Source organism: Nesoenas mayeri (genome assembly GCF_963082525.1).
Source record: "Nesoenas mayeri genome assembly, chromosome: 4".
Classification (NCBI taxonomy): domain Eukaryota; kingdom Metazoa; phylum Chordata; class Aves; order Columbiformes; family Columbidae; genus Nesoenas; species Nesoenas mayeri.
This window is the reverse complement of record NC_137540.1, coordinates 53,004,919-53,024,087: the sequence shown is the minus strand read 5'-3', so window position 1 is coordinate 53,024,087 and position 19,169 is coordinate 53,004,919. Positions and strand designations below refer to the sequence as shown.

The following is a 19,169-nucleotide window of genomic DNA, read 5'->3' as shown; positions in this document are numbered from 1 at the left end:
AAATACCTTAACACTTATGTGATCTTTATTATCCATTTTTAGGAACAGATAATGCAGTTGAGTGGACAAGCATGTGGAATTCACTGCAACTCTCTTCAAGATGGTTCTTTGGAAGAGGTGATGGCTGCTTTGAAATTTCTGTAGTGTCTTTTTATTAAAGGACAATTCCTAGTAAGAGGTCCTATTCTGTCTGCAACAATAATGCTTCTTATTAGACACAGAGAATCAAATCTCTGCATATATTCTGTTTAGGATCACCTGTTACAAAACAGAGGCCTCTTTGAAACAAATAACTAGTCTTTGTATCTACATGAGTGAAAATAAAAAAGGTAAGAAAAATATTATAAATACTTTCCTATATGTGAGATGATAGAAGTATAGATGATAGAAGTATATACATATTTGAAGGACTGGATCCTAAACAAGAAAATAAATTCTATTGAAAATCTGAAAATGAAGGGGAAAGTGTATGCTAGTGAAAGAAATATCATTATTCAGTACAAACTTTGTCTTTTTTTGCAGAGGCTGCAGGATTGTAACTGGCATTTGCACAATCAGCAACTGGAAAAATGCCAGGTTCTAAAAGTAACCTGGTGTCTTTACATGAGGATGTTATAAATGATACTTCAGACTTAAATGAAATGAAAATTTCAGATGAGAAAAGATCTGTTGAAAAAAGAACAATGACTTTGATTGAGAAGAATGGCTATCATGACTCTGTATATATGAATGCAGCTAAGATTTTTCAAGGCATTCACACTGAAAAGAGTAAAGATAAAATATTGGTGCGGTATGGTGATGGCTCAGTAACTCCCATGCTCACTTTTAAAGATGAGTATTCCCAGCGTGTTTCTTATGGACTGGCTTTCAATGCTTTAAAGTGTAAGTACAAAACTTTTCCAAGAATTGCCAGTAGAAGTGATGCAGCAGAGAAAATGTGTAAAAACAAAGTGTTTAGTTTCTGCCTGACAGAAGAGATCTGGGGAATTTTTTGTTAAACTACAGGTTACTAGTAGAATACTCGTACCCTTCAAATATTTAAATATATCTAAGTGTTGTTAGCATTTTGTGAAATCAAACATTTAAACTCTATACTTTTTCCTGTAAAGGAATTATATAGAATTGTAACTGTTTGTGATTGAATTTGCCCTTAATTTTCATGATGTTTAAACTTTCAGCTTTTTCTTCAGTGATTTATAAGTTTTTATTTTTCCTCCATAGAATCTTGTGGATTTCAGTGTAACTTGTCAGTATTTTCTTTTTCTGCAGATCAAAATCTTCTTGAAGAAATGTTGTTAGACAGTTGTGTTTACCCGTGCCACTCAATAGTAAGTGAACATTTTTGTGGGGAAATAAATTGTGTACTTTCTGAGTGGATGTAATTAGAATATTTTTTGAGGATTCTGCGACATTATTCAAAATGCTGTTTGTTGTTTTGAACAATACAGTAACCCGAGACTGAAATATTGCTGTCCTTTTTAGTTAGTTGTCTAAAGCATTGGTCTCTAAGGTACTAGATATGTTTGTGAGGCTGTTGTTGCACCTTGCTGCTGGGAATCAAAACCTTGGAAGAAGGAAGGTAGGAGAGTGAACCGTATTACTGCAGTGTAATACTTTGCACAGTGATGTTGTCCATGAGCCAGTCCATGTGTTTTCCTTCCCAGCTGTGTCCCCCTGTGAATGGGGAAAAAAAACTCCTGCTCCTTTCCTGTGCCTAGGAGTTGGAAAGCGTGGAGTGAACCCCGTCAGAGAAGAGAATGCATTGAACCCATGGTTCATTTCCTGGGCAAGTGGTTGTATACAAATATTGTGCTTGTACTGGCAAAAATTGGTCCAGTTTACTCGCTCAATATGGTTTCCTGCTTTGATATGAGAAAAAAATCTAGATTAGGCAGAGTAATAAACTGTTTTCCAGTTTAGTCTTTGATGCCTTTGAAAATTCCAAGATTAACTGAACCAACGTTATTTGTGGAGATTGTTGTGAACAGGCAAATAATAGATTTTTGGCTTGTTTTTGTAAGGAAATAAGACCTACATGGTAACATTTTGTGTTTGATGCATGTCCCTAATAATGTGAGTTTTCTAGCTAATTTTGATCATATTAGGTTGGTGCAAAAGTAGTTTCAGTTTTTGCATTGTTGAAATTTGCTGTTTGATATTGGATACATTCTTAAATGTGGTTATGTTATATATCCTTTTAATGTACTTTTCTGGCTAATTTTTTGCTTATTTCTTGCTGTAATATGACTTATTACTTGCTGTTTATATTTATTTTAGACTATGGAAATGTTGTTAAGGCAAAACAAAAAAATTAGAGCAATTTTATATTTGAGTTCAAAATGGGTTGTAAAGCAGCGGAGACATCTCCCAACATCAACAAAGCATTTGGCCCAGGAACTGCTAATGAACGTACAGTAAGTTTCACAAAGGAGACCAGACCCTTGAAGATGAGGAGTGTAGTGGCAGCCAGCAGAAGATGACAACGACCAACTAAGAGCAACCAAAGCTGAGCCTCTGACAACTACATGAGAAGTTGCCAAAGAACTCGAATTCAACCATTCTGCACTTGAAGCAAACTGGAAAGGTGAAAAAGCTCCATCAGCGGGTGCCTCGGGAGTTGACTGAAAATAAAATGTCGTTTTGAAGTGCGATGAAAAGCAGATTTTATATAATAGCTGGTGATGACCAGCTCAGTGGTTGGACTAAGAAGAACCTCCGAAGTACTTTCCGAAGCCAAACTTGCACCAAAAAAAGGACACAGTCACTGTTTGATGGTCTGCTGCTAGTCTGATGCACTACAGCTTTCTGAATCCCAGTGAAATGTGACATCTGAGGAGTGTGCTCAGCAAATCAATGAGATGCACTGAAAACTGCAACACCTGCAGCTGGCATTGGTCAAAAGAAAGGGTCCAGTTCTTCTCCACGGCAATGCCTGACCACATGTTGCATAACCAACGCTTCAAAAGTTGAATGAATTGTGATAGGAAGTTTCTCATCTGCCTTATCTGCCATATTCACTTGACCTCTTGCCAACCACCTAGCGCTTCTCAAGCATCTCAACAACTTTTTACAGGGAAAACGCTTCCACAACCAGCAGGATGCGTAATATACTTTCCAAGAGTTTGTCAAATCCTGAAGCATGGATTTTTATGCTACAGAGATAAACAAACTTATTTCTTGTTGGCAAAAATGTGTTGATTGTAGTGGTCTCTATTTTGATTGATAAAGATGTGTTTGTGCTTAATTATAATGATTTAAAATTCACTGTCTGAAACTGCAGTTACTTTTGAACCAACCTAATGTTTGTGACAAGAATTTTTGAAGGCGCAAGAACTGCAGGAATTTCATGAAAAGAGGTAGACAAGAGTAACTAAAGTGCTGTTAATTACTGTCCCTAAGAAAGAAATGCTCCCTGTTTTAGACATTTAGACATGGGTAGAGGGTTTTACATATGTCCCAATTGCAGAATAGTTATATACTGAGCTTATCAGTTTTTGTATACTGAAGAATCCCACAAGAGACATTGATAGATAAGAAGGTTTTGTTTGCTTAGCTGTTCAAGGAAATACTTTATAAGGAGAAAATAATGTCAAAGTTTAAATTCTGATAACATTAAAAGTTGTTAAGATATAGTATACTGTGTATAGAAAATGTTTTAAATTTTGATAAGCTAAATAACTTCAGTTGTGTATTTGAGTTTTTAGAAACTCTTTAGTGTTTTACTAACTGTCCATGAGGAATTACTTTAATATTCTTACAAATAAGTGTTTGATTGGAATTTTTAATGCCTCTTAATATGGGGAACTGGTGTTTGATATGGAACTTTTTGCAGAAGAAAGGTATGCCTTTTGTCAGTTTCTCTATCTAGTTCCTTTTCTGTTGCAGCCAGAAGAATTAACCAGTTTGCTTGTTGTGATGCTTTATGACCTACAAGACCGAAAGTTTCGAGCACGAGAGGTTTTTGATGAAGAGGAACCTGTACCAGAAGTTCGGAAAATAGAGTGTTATTTATACAGGTGTATATGCTAAGAACTTTTTTTGTTGGTATGTGTTGGCAGAAATACAGATTTGTATAACCAGTACCTTTTTTAAATAATTGTCAATATTGGAGTTGTCTTTCAGCTTCAGATTTTGTGGGCTTTTTTTTTTTATTTGTAGTGAGAACCTAGTCTGAAGGGAAACTTTCATATTCCTATAGTGAAGTAAAATATGACTAACAAACCATCTTTATATTGTGGAATATTTTGCTAGAAAAAAGGCATTTTATTTTGGAGTTGTTGAAACATTTTTCTTACAATTTTACAAAAGAAATTAAATAGTCAGTAAACATTCATATTTATGAGTGTAAGAGAGTCAAGAGGCCATGGAATGGAATAATATCCATTTATTTAGCAATACTGCTATTATGGAACTTTGTGAAATATTGTTTATTTTAAGTAATTGGAACAAAAAATGTAAATTAAACATTTAAATAGTGTTCAAGTATTTATTTTTTCAGTCTTTTGATGAGCTCAACAGGCATTTGTTGGACAAAATTGTGTTGCTCCTGGATTTAGTATAACTCCAAAAGTTTGTGAATATTTTAAGTGCAAGGTATTCCTGGAGGGCAGCAAGTAATACATGTTGACATCTAAAGTACCTCACTAGCAATTTTTATTTGCTTTCAAATATCACCTATCAAGATTATGCATAAAGCTTGTGGGAAGAAAAATTGGAATATTTCCTCTGAGATTTTTACATAATAATAATCAAACTGACTCCTGGTTGTCATCATACTTACATTGTTTCTGTACACATTTAGAAGTCAGCTTTCGTCAAATGCTCATTCTGCACATATATATATTTATATCTTCAAACATGCAAAAAAATGGGATTATTGTATTCCACAGATTTCAGTTCCAAAACATTTGGTTTGTTTAGCTGTGAAAACGGATGTATTTCACAGTATTTGTCATAATTCCAGTCTTTTGTGCATTTAAGTAAACCAGTATTAACTATGTACTACTACCTTGCATCTACCATTTTTGAGGGTAGAAAATGTCCTGTAAGTGTGTATTTTCTGTAGCATCTTGCAAAATGAGGCCTTGCATTCTGTTTTGGTTTCTAAGCAAGATTGTGTTGTAGTGGAAGTCTTGCATGTTAACAGCTGCTGTAAGCATTTATAACTCTTAGTATACTCGTGATTTTATTTTTGTAGATTTAAGACCAAGTTGGCAGCTGCGCTAGCAAGGTGTCGCATCAAACATGATGCTCTTTCAATTGAATACCTTCTGCCGGAAGCCATACGGGAGCAGCAACAAAGGACTTCTGCTTTACCTTTATATGTTTGGATAAACACATTTAAAATCAGGTAAGGTTTTTAAAGTATCATCTAATATTGATGTTTTTACAGATGAAGTGATACAGTTTGCTACATACTTGTTTTAGAATTTTCAGGTTATATTATTACCAGTAATTTAAGTTTCTTATAGTAAATTCTGCTTAATCCAGTGACGTTGCCGTATGTTTGTTTGTAGTTTTTAGGTATTGCCCTAGTGGTATTAGTAAACTGTAACAAAGTTCTGAAACAGTGTTTCTTACTATTCTGTTGCTTGTGTGGGTCTTTCACCAAATAAATGAGGAAATAAAGTTAGAAAAAAACTATATAGGTGAGTATACAGTGACAAAAAATAGGGAAAGAGAAAAACCTCTTAAAAAGTGGGTGTATAACTGTAAGGCATAATGTTGGCAAAGAGGGTTAAGACAGATACAGTACTTAATACTGGTGTTTATTCTGTAAGGATAGTGTAAACTTGAAATAAAAATACGATTTTAAAAATCCTTACATTTGGTTGGCTAGTGTTCCCAGTTCTGTGCTAACTGGTAACATGGACCATACCAGGTTCTCTTGCTAGACAGGTAGTCCATTTTATCATGTATTCAATAATTTTGTTTTTATAGTCTTGCCTTCGACCAGTGTTCTGTGCTTAGGTTATAGACTCTTGAAGATAGAGAAGGAGTCTTACTCTGGTTGTGATTTTGCAATGCTTAACTAAGACTGAGCTGAAAGCTGCTGCGTTTACCCTATGTTTAATGTACCAGATAAGTTTATGGCACTGTCTGAAACTGCATTTCAACAGACAAGTCTTAGTGTATATACCTTTAAATCTTTATGATATTTAAATTGCACACCTCAGCATTTATGCCTTTATTACATCTACACAGGGATTATTTGAGGTATCAGCCATTACATTCATTAGTGAGCTGAGCTAAATTGAAGCAATTGAAAGAATGAAACTATTCTAGCAGTAAATGTGTCCCCTGAGCACATGGACATTTATGTTTTGATGTTTTGAATCATCCTCTGGAGACACATACCTCTTCCTTAATTTATCTTATCAGACTTACTAACTTAATTGTTTCAAACCAGAACTTATGCCTAAAATAGTTTGAATTCCCCTCCTGTGTCAGACAGTATTTCTTATTTTTTAAAATATATATCTATATGTACACACACAGACATAGACACACACTTAAAAAAATGAAAGACAAAATTACATATAATCAGTATGAACTGTATTACTTAAGTAACTATTGTATATTTAATGGCCAGAGTTGTATGTTAACAGCCTTGAAGATGTTTTTGGGGATTTGAAGAACAAGGGATTCACAAGAGTTCAATCGGTGTCAGACTTTGACTGTTACACGTACTGTATGGACCAACATTGCCCTGATGTATTGGTTTTCCCTTCCTCTGTTAAAGAAGAATTGCTTAATTTAGATCTTTTTGCAGACTGCAAACTCTTACTGCAGGTGAGTTGATGTCACCCTTGAATAATATGATCTGCAAACCAGAATAATGCTTTGCAGTAGAATGAGGTCATGTATTGTGTGGACTGTCTTGTTTAATTGGTCAGGCAGCAACAAACTCTCATAAGGTTTTAGAAATTTTTAATAATTAGAAGGTTAGAAACTGTTTCACTGACTAAATTTAGCATGCAAATGTTAATGCTTACAATTGATAGCGACAATTACATTGGTAGAATGTTTTAAATTTTATATTTAAACTGTTGAAATAAACATGACAAGTGGTCAAAGAGGCTGTCTCACATCTGAAAATATAAGGAAAGTTTCTATGTAACTCTACATGCATTTACCCCAGTTAGTAGATAACGGTATATTTGGATTATAATATTTCTCCCTCTTCAACTGCATATTTGTGATGGAATTATGACAGTTTTTTATATTTTGTGCACTGTGGTTCCTAAGTCTCCATAAGCCCCACTGATCTTTTTTCCTGACTTGGCATCATTAGCCTCTCCAGGCAAGACTGGCCAGTGGTTCCTGTTGTAGAGCGGTGGTTTGGAGTAACTGTGCAACAATACACAAGCACAAGTTATCTGAAGTGTCTGATGATTTTTGAGTGCCCAGCAGAAACATTTCAAAGGGCCTTTTCACTTGATGCTTAGCATTTTCTGGAAATTTTAGCTGCAAAACTTATTACCCAACTTACAAAATAATTTAGTATTCAATATTCAATTTCAGTATATGTATTTTGAATAGATAACTTACAGAAAAGAACTATCCATGAGAGCTCCATTGGTCATGGGAACAAATTCTGAGTATTACTACTTAAGAATATTCGAAGTGAGGAAATGGAATGCTCAAAAGCTCTGTCTTTGGGGTAGGATGGTACTTGAGTGCTGTAAGGTGATACATAGACGTTGATGTGAACTTAAAGGTTTAATGCTTTTTTTTCCCCACCTCCCCTTTATCATCGGTGTTGGCAGTTTTACTGCAACACATGGTAGCTGTGGTCCATATCTTTACTCTTTGCCTCTTAAAGTAATTTGATAGAGATAATGTTCTCTTCTTCTCTTTATCACCTGTAGTATGAGATCAGGTGTTCTTGTGGAGAGGTCCCTGTGCTTTTTGCATTCACATCTGCCTCTCTTCAACTATCAGCAAAATAGGGGTCTTTGATCTGTAAGGGCTTTATTCACATAGCTCTTTATAATTATAGGAGAAATTGTTTTGTATTTCTCTGTTAAGATGCCTCTGAGGATGAATTCTGCATATTGTGGCCTTTGTCTTTTCTGGAACTAGCTGTTGCTGAGAGTTCCTCCTTAAGAGATAGATATGCACTTACATTCTTTTCACCTATAGATATCTTTCTTATGCATTAGTTATAAGTAAATTATTTAAGTTTAGTAAGTGACTTAATAAGACATTTGGTGTTATACTTTATTTAATTCTGTATTAGCAGCTATCCCTGATGAATTTTTCTCCTTCCTTCTTTCCTATTTGTCATGAAAACAATGAAATACTTTTCTAATTTGGAAAAGTAGGTTGGCATTCATAGAAACTGAATTAGTTGGTCATACTTAATTTTTGTGTTGTTATTTTCTAGGATAAGTCTCGCAGCCTCGCCGTGCACTCTGCACAGGCGCTGTTGAATACAGGCGATGACATTATAGTGGCTCACGTAGGTTCCCCTCTGACCATTGCCCACATGTCAGCGCTGACAATTCGCAACACGTCCAACATTTTTGTTTGTGGTGTGAAATCTTCAGCAAAAGCAGATGAACTGGGGAACTTGTTCAGTCACATGGAATGTAAAAGTAGGTGTTAAAACAGTTAGCATGCTTGAAGTATTGTAATGTAGATGTTTGTGATATCTATAAATAGGGCATAATTCTATCAGAATTCAGAGATGCCTTGTTTGAGGACTTGGGGAGGGCAGTAACAACTTATTTTTTGTCACAAGGTGAACTGACAGCTCTTCAGCTACAGTCAAGCTAATCAAAGATTTCACATTAACCATGTCATAGATGCAGGCTCCTGAAATGTCAGGGTGAATTTTTCCATATAAGTAGTTACTGTATAGCAGTTGTGTAGCTGGTAGCTGGGAACTTTTGGATTTATTTATTTAGTGTTTCATTTGTTGCTTTCAGTCTGATTTTTCAGCTGTTTCTGAGCATGTTAATCCAACTGCCATGCACTCATGCAGTTTACCTGGAGGACATGATCAGAACAGAATGCAACAAGATTCTGGAACCCCATTAGCAGTCTTTTCAGTGGGAGATGCCAAGGTCTAGCTAGTCCTTTGGTCTCTTTGAAATTAGTGGGATGTGCTTTGAAAGATCTGGATCTAGCAGGCTCTCGCTATGTGAAAGTCCGTGTAACACCGCTGTCTTTTCACCTTTATCACATTAACATTAGGCAGGCTTGCCCGTGTGTTCAAAGCGTTGAGGATTTTCCTTTTTTTTTTCCAGATATTCGATTATTACGTGAAGACTTTACTGAGATAGGATCAACAGACCCGAGACTTGAAAATGTAAAAGTTATTTTGCTGTTGCCACAGTGCTCTGGACTGGGTGTTGGCAATCCGATAGACTTCATTGTCAATGAACACGGAGGTAACTTCTGATACAATAGCGAACTCATGCTTTCTGCTAGATAGTATTGTGGTCTGGACATCATAGCTGTTTGAGTAAATTCTATCATTTTATTAAGAAAACACTTCCTTTTTTATTTTAACTATTAGAAAAATGTATATCTTGAATCACTTGCATAATTCTGTATGTGTGCTGTGCATGCAGACTGCTATGGAAATACAAAAGAGAATAAATCAATTACACAGATGATTTTTCCACACAAAGTGAGCAAGAACATATTTGGCCTAGCTTAGAATCCTCACTCAGAAGGCAAAATCTTTCTAGGTGGCACTGAGGGATTAAAAGCATTTTGTAGAGGCAGTTTCAAGTCAATAGGATGAAGTTCGAGGGTTATTCTAGAGAGCAGAGTGTCTGTAGCCTTTTTTTTTAAAAATAAAAAGGCAATAGGCAGAAAATTAATTTCAAGATACCAGCATGTATATAATTTTCCATTGATTACTTTCCTTTATTGTCTGTGTAAGTCTATTCACTGTACAGTTCTCATTAAATAGAAGCAGGTAAGAGGCAGTAGTAATTACAGGTAAAAAAGGAAAGAAGAATCGTTTAGGCACTCCTTGATATTGTACTTTGTAAAACCTGCCTTCCCACTGCACCACTAATAACCAGGTCTGTTACTGAAGCATTTTCTTTAAACAACTGAATTTTAAGACACTAATACAAATTACAATAACGAATTTACAACTCTGTGCATTTAGATGCAGGATTCCTAAGAGACTTTTTCCGGGGATCTGTATCTGAGGATAAACTCAATGTTCTTGCTGAGAGGCAGCTTAATGAGTTGATGCACGCGATGAAATGTAAGTGTGCTGGCTCTCCAGTTCCTGGTAAGACCTTGTGTTGTACTATCAATTCCATTGTACTGTCACCAGTTTTTATATAGTTAAAAATACAATGATTACTCTAACCACAACCCCTAAATAATGGTCTTCTTCTTGAGGTTGAAGGTGCTTCTGTGTCCTCTTGGTCACCAGCCATTAATACAGTAATCTCCAGTGTTGTGTAGAGAACTGGCTTGTGGGCTTATTCATACTCTGCTTTGGGAAAGCTGTAAACGTAGTCTGACTCTGTCTTCATGCTGCTGCTTTCTTCCCTGGTAAACACTGAATGCAGCTCTGAATTTGTGCTGAAACCTGCAATGATTTGAAAAGATTTTAATTATGAAAAAACACTAGAGATTGAATAATAATACTAATGTGTGTGGGAGGATATATTTTATCAGTAAAAGTGACATCCAAGCATAACTTTCATGATGCTTTCAGTCCTTACTAAACTACTGTGTGTATGAAAAATTTGAACAGTGGAAATTTTTTGTTTGTTTGTTTTGTAGTTAACAAAGTACAAGCTATTGTTTACTGCACTTGTTCACTTTACCCAGAAGAAAATGAACTAGTAGTCAAAAAAGCATTGGAATCTGAAGTTTTGGAAGAAAATAAAGTACAACCGTATAGGTATGCAATGAGTAGCTTTATCTATGGAAAAATTAAAGTATAACTTTAAATTGTAGCATAATTCTTATCTTAGACTAATTTGTGTCTTGCATTAGATTAACAGAATATTTTTTTTGCTGCCTCTCGCTCCATTCATTTTGATGTTAGGAGAGTACTAAGTAGCATCTTCTTGACCCTTTTATCTAATATTTTTGTTCCCATCTGAAATTGTGATGGGAGGGAAACATCACTGGTTGGAAAGAACATTGTGGTGAGCTTCTGATAGAGCTATTTCTTTCATCCTATCAGTAGTCAGAGAATGAAGGTAGTTTAGACAAAATGGAGCCCAGACATCAGGGCACTTGCTAGCCTGCCCTCCGCTTCAGACCTAAGCCCATCAGTTCCAATGGAAAACTAAGTCGTAAAATGTCAGAATAATATAGAAGAATAAGAACCTGTTGCAGGATTGCTTGTCTCTGTATTCAGACGAATGACTTGGGGGACAGGTTACAGTATGAGAACATCCTGTGCAATCGTTACAAATATATATGAACAAAGTATGTGCTTGTGTGTACTTTATAGTGCATACAACCTGTCAGCAGGAGCCATTGTTAAAAGACCGATGGGTACGTTCTGTATTTTCCTTTCAGTCACAGTAGATAAATGAAAACAGTTGGCACTTGCTTCATCATAGATGTAATAGTTGATTACAGGATGCAGGTTAAGAGTTTATGTTGTCAAAAGCAGAGGGGAGTAATATTTTATTTTAGATTTTATATTATTTTAGATGACGTTAATGACTTGGCCATTGTGGAGAGAGGTACTGTGGTTCAAGATACCATTCAGTATATTTACATTTTGCATGATCGAAATGGTAAATGTTAACTGTGACCCGTCCAAAGAATTTTTAAAAGACATATGTTATGCAAGATGTTAAGAAATAGTACAACAAAATGCGAATCACCAATAGAAAAGAGCAGCCTGCTTAGTTTTACACTAAATGGGACAGAATCAGGGTATGTCTTGCCTATGATGCTGTACTAGTTCAAAAACATTTAATGACTCTTGCTGTAAAATGTGTTTTCCTTTGGGATTTGAAATTTTGTGAAGTGTGTCATGTCGTGACCTCCATGCAGCTATTAATCTGTGAGGATAACTAGAGGGACCTTGGAACGTATTGGTCTCTGAATTATTTTAATGCAAGTAATACATACATTCATATATATATAATTTATATTAAAAAAATAGATTTTTTTTTTTTTCTGGAGCTTTGATTTTTTGAGATAAAAAACCCCTCTTGTCTAAAACACCCCCCAAAACCAACCCAAAACCTATCCAGTGTTTTGCAGAAACATCAGGAAACTTGTCATGCCACCAAATTATACTTTAAATACAAAGCAATCTCAAATGGTAAGAAAAAGGGAATAAAATTACATTAAGATTTTTGCAGACCTGAGCAAATTTGTGACTGAAGACTGACTGAACATCATAAATGATGATTCCAGCATCAGTTCCTCCTTTGCCGTCATGCTCATTTCTTGGATGTTTTCCTGAATAGTTCTTGCGACAATGAAGCTGCTGGTACCAGCAGAAACAGCAATAATAGAACACCATACATAAAATATATAGTGTGATTATGCTTGTCTTTAGATGAAAGCTCAAGCCATTTAAGGTGTGTGCTATTTACAACAGTTCCTTGTACACTTTCCTTAGTATTTATTAGGCAACTTATCTGACTAGCAGAGTGCAGGATAGAATGAAAAACTATTGTGGAATTTTTCACTCCTGTGGTCACAGTAGTGGCTTTGAGAGGCGAGTTATCCTAATAAAACATCCCGTGTGAGCATCACAGGTCTACTTAATATTCATTTCCTTTTCCAAGAAACTCTTACAGAAGTTGTGCTTATGTGTATTCTCTTTTGGAATTACTCTGCAGTGCTGGAGTGGTGCTGAACCAGTTAATACTGTGCTGGAATTTGGGGTCATACAGCTGGGCTGAAGGCTGTGGCATCATAAAGATAGCAAAGGCTTTACATTACGTAAGAGTACACATGGCAAACAGGTGTGTCTAGAGGAGATGCTAAACCTTTCATGCAGTCCCCTTTGGCCTATCAAACTGGAGTTATTTTCTGCATCAATTTTCAGGGCCAGACCATCTGTTAAAGGGATTTCTGGTAACAGTAATCTGTACACAGCAATCAGAGTAAAGATTACCACTTCTTTTGCCCTGGATGGCCAGATCTAAAAGCAAAAATCTCCTATGTGGCATAGAGTTTTATTTAGTGATGCAAGGAGTGAGCCTTTTATTCTGTTTTGCCCACTTCTGAGGGACATTAAAAAAAAAAAATCAGATTATGGAGAAAACTTGGGAACAAACAGTTTTGCAGACTTCCCATTGGAAATGGCCCAGACAGCCAAATTAGGACATCATTGCTTACAAATACTGAATGCATTTCTCAGTAACATCATTGTTGGACAAAGCTCTGTCTCTAGGGGATCAGTGAGGCTTTGAGGGTGGGACCTGTATCTTCCAGTCCTCAGCAGTGCGAAGCGGAGGGGGTAACAATTGCATAAGGACAGTTTGGTAGCATTTTTCTGTGCTGAAACAGCTTAGTACTTGTTTAGCAGCCTTATGAGCCAAGTTCTGGAGGCCTGTTTGTGACAGGTAGGGAGTACTGGAATACCAGGAGAACACAAGAAAAGGTTAGTTCTCTGTCCTCATTGATGCACTACAAAACTGAAAATTTGAACAAACAGCACTCAGTTATTACAAATCAGCAAATTTTTCTAACCTAAGACTTTTAGCTGAGATATATGTTATGTTTTATTGACCTTAATAACTCAAAGTCAACACCTTTACTATTTCTGTGTACTGTGTTTTCAGAGCATTCCCCAACTTCATGGACAACTTGATAATCCAGTAACTGCAGACCTGAGACAGAACACAGTTGCTAATTATGTTCAAACATGCTTATTATCCAGTGCTTAATATACTTAATTATTGGGAAAAAATTAAATGGGAATTATTGGAAAAAATTGAAAAAAACAGAATGAATTCTAAAAAGATGAATTCTCATGTCTTTCTTGAATTGTGTTTTGTTTTTGTTTTGTTTTTTTAAATGAAGATAAGACTCTGTAACACTCATTGAAAGTCACAATTTGGAAATAAGTTGTAATATATACTTGTTTACTTCTTTTTATATCCTTAAATATTATTTTCTGGTCATTTGTTTATTTTTTTACAGGCTCATTCCTCCTGTTTTTTCTACTTGCTCCAATTCAGTGGCTTCCACTGAAATATTTTTCAAAATAGAGCCATCAGAAATTTGCAGTGGCTGTTTTCTTGCTGTTCTACAGAGAGAGGTAAGTAAGTTAAGAAAATTACCATTTAAAAACACTTCACAGAAAAAGAATATTGCAGCCTCCCATAAAAGACTATACGAAATGGAATGTTTGATGATCTTGATGGTCTCTTCCAACCTATATAGTTCTATGTAAAAAAAGTCCTGGCCGTTCTTCAGTTAAGAACAAATTATAGGTGAGCAGTTGAAGTGTGCCACCTCTAAGGGTTTATGCTGAGCACAACTTTTGACATGTGTGTTTTCTTTTGGAGCTGTTTGTGATCAGAGCAGTTTGTTGGTCTAAGCCAGTGCAACATCTAGAGGAAATACAGTATTGCTGTCACACCTTGGAATGAAATACACAGCTTGAATAGACTCATGACAAATGGTGTCTAGTAAAGTTGTTAACATCTGTATGTGTCCCCAGGATTTTCCAGTATCCAAGCAGACAGTGTTACCTGTAGGGATTAATACTTCGGTATAATTTGAATTGAACTAAGGCATATGCAAATCTGGCTTGAAAGGCCAGGGGCTTTTGTAACTGAAACGGTCTTGGCATGATGCATGAGAAAAGGCCTTTAAGGGCTTGTTGGCATCCCTCAGCATCAACATTTTCCTCTTGTGTCTGAGAAAAGTAGGACTTTTCACCAAAAGTGGAAGGGGAGGGTGGGCGCTAATTAGAATGTAATTGAAAATTAAAGATATGAGATCTTATTTGGTTATTTGTACTGCTTTCTGTCATACTGCAATTACAGTGCTTGAAAGAAGCTTGTGTCTTGGGGCATTTTAGAAGATTTTATTAAGAGTGAGAGAATCACACATGAAAATCCTTTGAAGTTATCTATTATTGACCTCTTTTCAATGTAGAATGTTTTTTAACCTGCTTTCCTAAGCTAATAAGTTTTAGTTAATCATGCTGTGAACATCTGTCTGCCATGTTCTTGCCTTCCAAAGAAACATTTTTGTTTCACTTAGTTGATTTGAATATTTTTTTAGTCAAATTCTAATGCACAGAACCAATTGCTCCTAATGGCATCTATGGCCAGTTTTTAGGTGACTCTGGAAATGAGCATTTTCTGTGAGGCATAAAATGTGTACTAAGCAGCATGATTTCAGCTGAAATTTCTGATTTTCAGGTACTGACCCCGCTTCTTGGCTACTTGTAAATAGTTTCTTCCCATTCCTTCTCTTTACAGATATCAACCTGGTTCCTAGTTAATCTGAGAGTTCCTTGCTTATGTATCATGAGCAAGGATTTTCATTATAATGAAAATTATGAATGTTTAATGTTATTGATAATTTTTCTGTATTTTAGCAATTTTTCCTGATATACACACACACATACATATGCATATATATGCTACAATATTACAAATACATTAGAGAGCAGTTCAGTGTGGGGGCTGTGTGGTACCAAGTCCAGAATTCAGTTTCCCCTCTTCTGGCGTGTCGAGGGCAAAGTCTAAGCAAATGCTCAGATGCCATTTAGTCACAGCAGTCACGTTCTTTAATTTCTTGAATCGTTTGGTTAGCATTTATCATGTATGACTTAAGTATTTTTGCTAGATTCTGCCACAGTTTTGTTGCGGAGTGGATTCTCAGGAAGCCAGGATTAAAGTATTGAGCTTGCAGGTCTGTGTCATTATATTTACTGTTGTTTCCATCAACATTTTCAGGAAAAGGCTCCTGAAAATATGTCTGATGAAGACATTTTGGCTCGTGCTGCAGCAAAAGGACTACTAGATGGCACACTTGCAGAAAAATCAAAGAAAAAGAAGAAAAAGCAACCAAAAGTAACACAATGTAGAAGGAATATTGCTGGTGCAGAGTTCCTTCACCATCAAACTTTATCTAATATTAAAGCTGAATTATCTGTGTCTAAAGCAGTCAGTAACATACAGCTAAGGAGCATGAATGGAACAAACGGCCGTGTTGAGCTGAAGAAATCTCTCCACCCCCTTTCAGACGCAGCTCTGCCTGGAGTGCCAAAGTACACAGTCCAGGACAGACAGACGCTTGCTAGGAAGGCACGCACAGAACGTAAGAGGCTGGAAACAAAGACGGTGGACATTGTTTTCCCTTCAGCAGTAGCACCACATACACCACATGGAAAGCCGCAAGGAAACAGCCCCAAGACATCAAGTCAGCACTGCTGTCACGCAGCAAAGGCTGCAGGGGGCAGGATGTTCCCTCCACCTAAAGTGGTCAAGCCAGCACTGCCCAGAGCTGTGGGGGACAGGACGTTCCCTCAGCCTAAAGTGGTCAAGCCAGCAGTGCCCAGCCGTCCTCGCCCATGGATGTAAGAAGCTTCACACTTTGTTCCTACCTTTATAGAAAGGGTTAAAGAGGGTCTGTATGCATTAATCAATATATTTAGATTACAGTATATCTTTATGGACGATAATCTTGCTGTGGGAAACAGATATATTATGGGATACTGGCACAGAAGTATCCACGTTAGGTAGAAATTTTAAACTGGTAATTGTACCTTAAAGTAAATGAAGCTCAGCTGCATAAGGCTGAGAGATTATTTGGGGGAGTGAGACCAAAGACCTATAGCTTCTTGCTATATGCTTAAAAGCGACAAGTTAAAGCGTACAGGGTTTTTTTCCCCTATGACCTACATAGATTTGTAGGAATACTCAAATTTCAGTTTTGTTTTGTTTTGGTTTTTTTAAGTGGGACTGCATTTTTTTAAGAGGCTATTTCTCTTCACAAGATACCGTGTTTGTACATTACTTTTTAGACTGTGACACATGAACAGTCAGCCCTACACGGCAGCCACTCAGTTCACCTTCATTTCTAAAACTAGATGTGAACTTTCCTACTTTCCTGAAGGTAACTGGCCAAGTACACTAAAGCCCATGCACAGGCTTTCTGGTTCTCACTCCCTTGGCTTCTACTCAGGTGTGCTTCAAAGCATTAACAATGACAACTGCATAAATATTCTCATGCTAAAAATACTGAATTGTCATCATAATGTCACATTGGGCTGTGTCATGGGTCATGGCTGCTTTTCACCTACTTTCTTAAGCAGCCTTAGTTGAAAAGAGCTGCAACTGGTCAAAGTAAGTTATTTTTGTAAATGCTACCACTAGTCAGCTGAAAAATGACTGAACACAGTAGTTTGTATCTTTGGAAATAGCTGCAGGTTTCTAACCTGCTCCCTGATGTCAGCAAACGTAAAATAAAATAACTTAAATACCTGCAATTGTATAATCTGAGCAGAGGATAAAAGGAACACATGGAGATACTTTTAACAACAATCTGATTTAGTATTTAATAATGACAGTATAAAAAAGGAAAATGGCAAACAATGATGGAATGACTGCAAGAGGCACCTCAGGAATTTTATTTATTTAGGTTATACTGCTGGAGAAGTGAAATGAAGGCAGCACAGCGATATAGAAGCGCAAAGGTAGTCATGGCCCAGAAGATAAGTTTTCCTCTGGGCAATCAGTTCAGATATTTGGCAGAAACGTTGCCAGTAGTGTTGACAATATGGTATGGAATCTTACCCTATTTGACATATAGCTGAGAGGGGATTTAGACCCAGGGAAAATGTTCTAACATCTCTTATTTTTTCCTCACCCACACCAGCCCCTGCAGCTGGAACTGCACCACCTTCAGAAAGGATGTGAATGGTGCCCACCAGCCGTGTAGAGACCTGGGTCTTGTTCATCAGACAAATATTGCTGCTTCATGGAATCAGTGAAAACTTCATTTTGCATTTTAATCTGAGCCAGCTGTCCTGTTCAAAGGCATCGCTCACCTCCTGTAAGCCCCGTGAGTAACCCAGGCTCCTTACCTGTTCCAATAAAAGGATGAACTCCATCTGCTCTTATTCCTAAACAAACTTGTATGGATAGATCTAGACCTGTGCGCACGCAATGTATGGAACTGGAAAAAAATATCCCTATTTTATTTCAAAACCATCTTGGAGGAGGAGAGATTCTACACGTTAGATAAAAGGAGTGGACAGTAAGGAGATCTGTATTTTTTCAATATGCTTGTTAAATGTTTAAAATAAATATAGACATTCTGCAGTTAGAAAACGGAACTATTGTTTTAAATCAAAATCTGTATCATTAATTAAATGTAATTAAAATTACTTCTAAATGAACATACCTGTGACAGAAGCTCTGGGCTACTTACATAATATGCATCATGATGTCCCACAATTGGCCTCATCTTGCTTTCAGGAGTTTGAGTCTTTGAAGTGTTACGGAGGCCAAAGCATTTAGAACCTTGATGTCTTACCAAGAATCTCAAAGAGCCGGTACTGAAGAATTTGATCTGCAGGTCAGCAGCTTACTTTGTAAGCACTGAATGTGACGTGGTGGTAACATCTGCACCTGACTGCACATGTAGGTAGAAGACTTTTTACAGTGAAATGGTATCTTATGTAACTCATCTTATGTAACTCATTTTCTGTAATCCAGTTATATATTTGTAATTTTCAACTAGAAACTGTTGATTCAGCTTTCCAGATACAAAATTGTCCATTGTACTGCTATTGCCTCTAAACCACTGGTATGTTTTTCCCTCCCCTCAACCACAGTTTGGAACAAAATAAATAATTTCCCAGTTTCATGGACCAGTAACAGTTGAGACAATCATTTTATGCAGCTAAATTTATTCTCAGAGCAGATTACATTTAAATGTGGAGAAGTGGTCAACAGAGGGGAAAATTGTCCTTGTTGTTGTCAATCAGGTGCTTTACCCAAGCCCGAGCTCTGCTGATAAACAGTGGGTGTGTTTCCTTCCTTCTTACTGCTGTTAAAACCTGCTATTGCGGACTGTACAGCACAAGTTGTAGCAATGTATTAATTAATCTGCCCAAGAAAGGAGTAATGGCATTAATGGTGATGCTGTAACAGCTGAGCACATATTACCTGTCTAAATAAAGTTATTTTCCATGGGTGATTCAATATCAATTCTAGATCCCTAGTTAAATGATCTAT

At 36.5% G+C, this 19,169-nt stretch overlaps 1 protein-coding gene across 1 annotated transcript; it reads left to right on the top strand.

Annotated features, from left to right (window-relative positions):
- Positions 1-569: 569 nt before the first annotated feature.
- Positions 570-16,508, top strand: NSUN7 (NOP2/Sun RNA methyltransferase family member 7; the record flags this gene model as incomplete). The annotated part of the gene is made up of 11 exons (XM_080343861.1): positions 570-882; positions 1,270-1,328; positions 3,886-4,016; positions 5,198-5,350; positions 6,609-6,792; positions 8,390-8,600; positions 9,255-9,398; positions 10,133-10,234; positions 10,765-10,885; positions 14,110-14,227; positions 15,882-16,508. 11 exons carry the CDS (start codon positions 570-572, stop codon positions 16,506-16,508), a joined length of 2,163 nt encoding a protein of 720 aa, XP_080199987.1.
- Between the last annotated feature and the right edge of the window lie 2,661 nt (positions 16,509-19,169).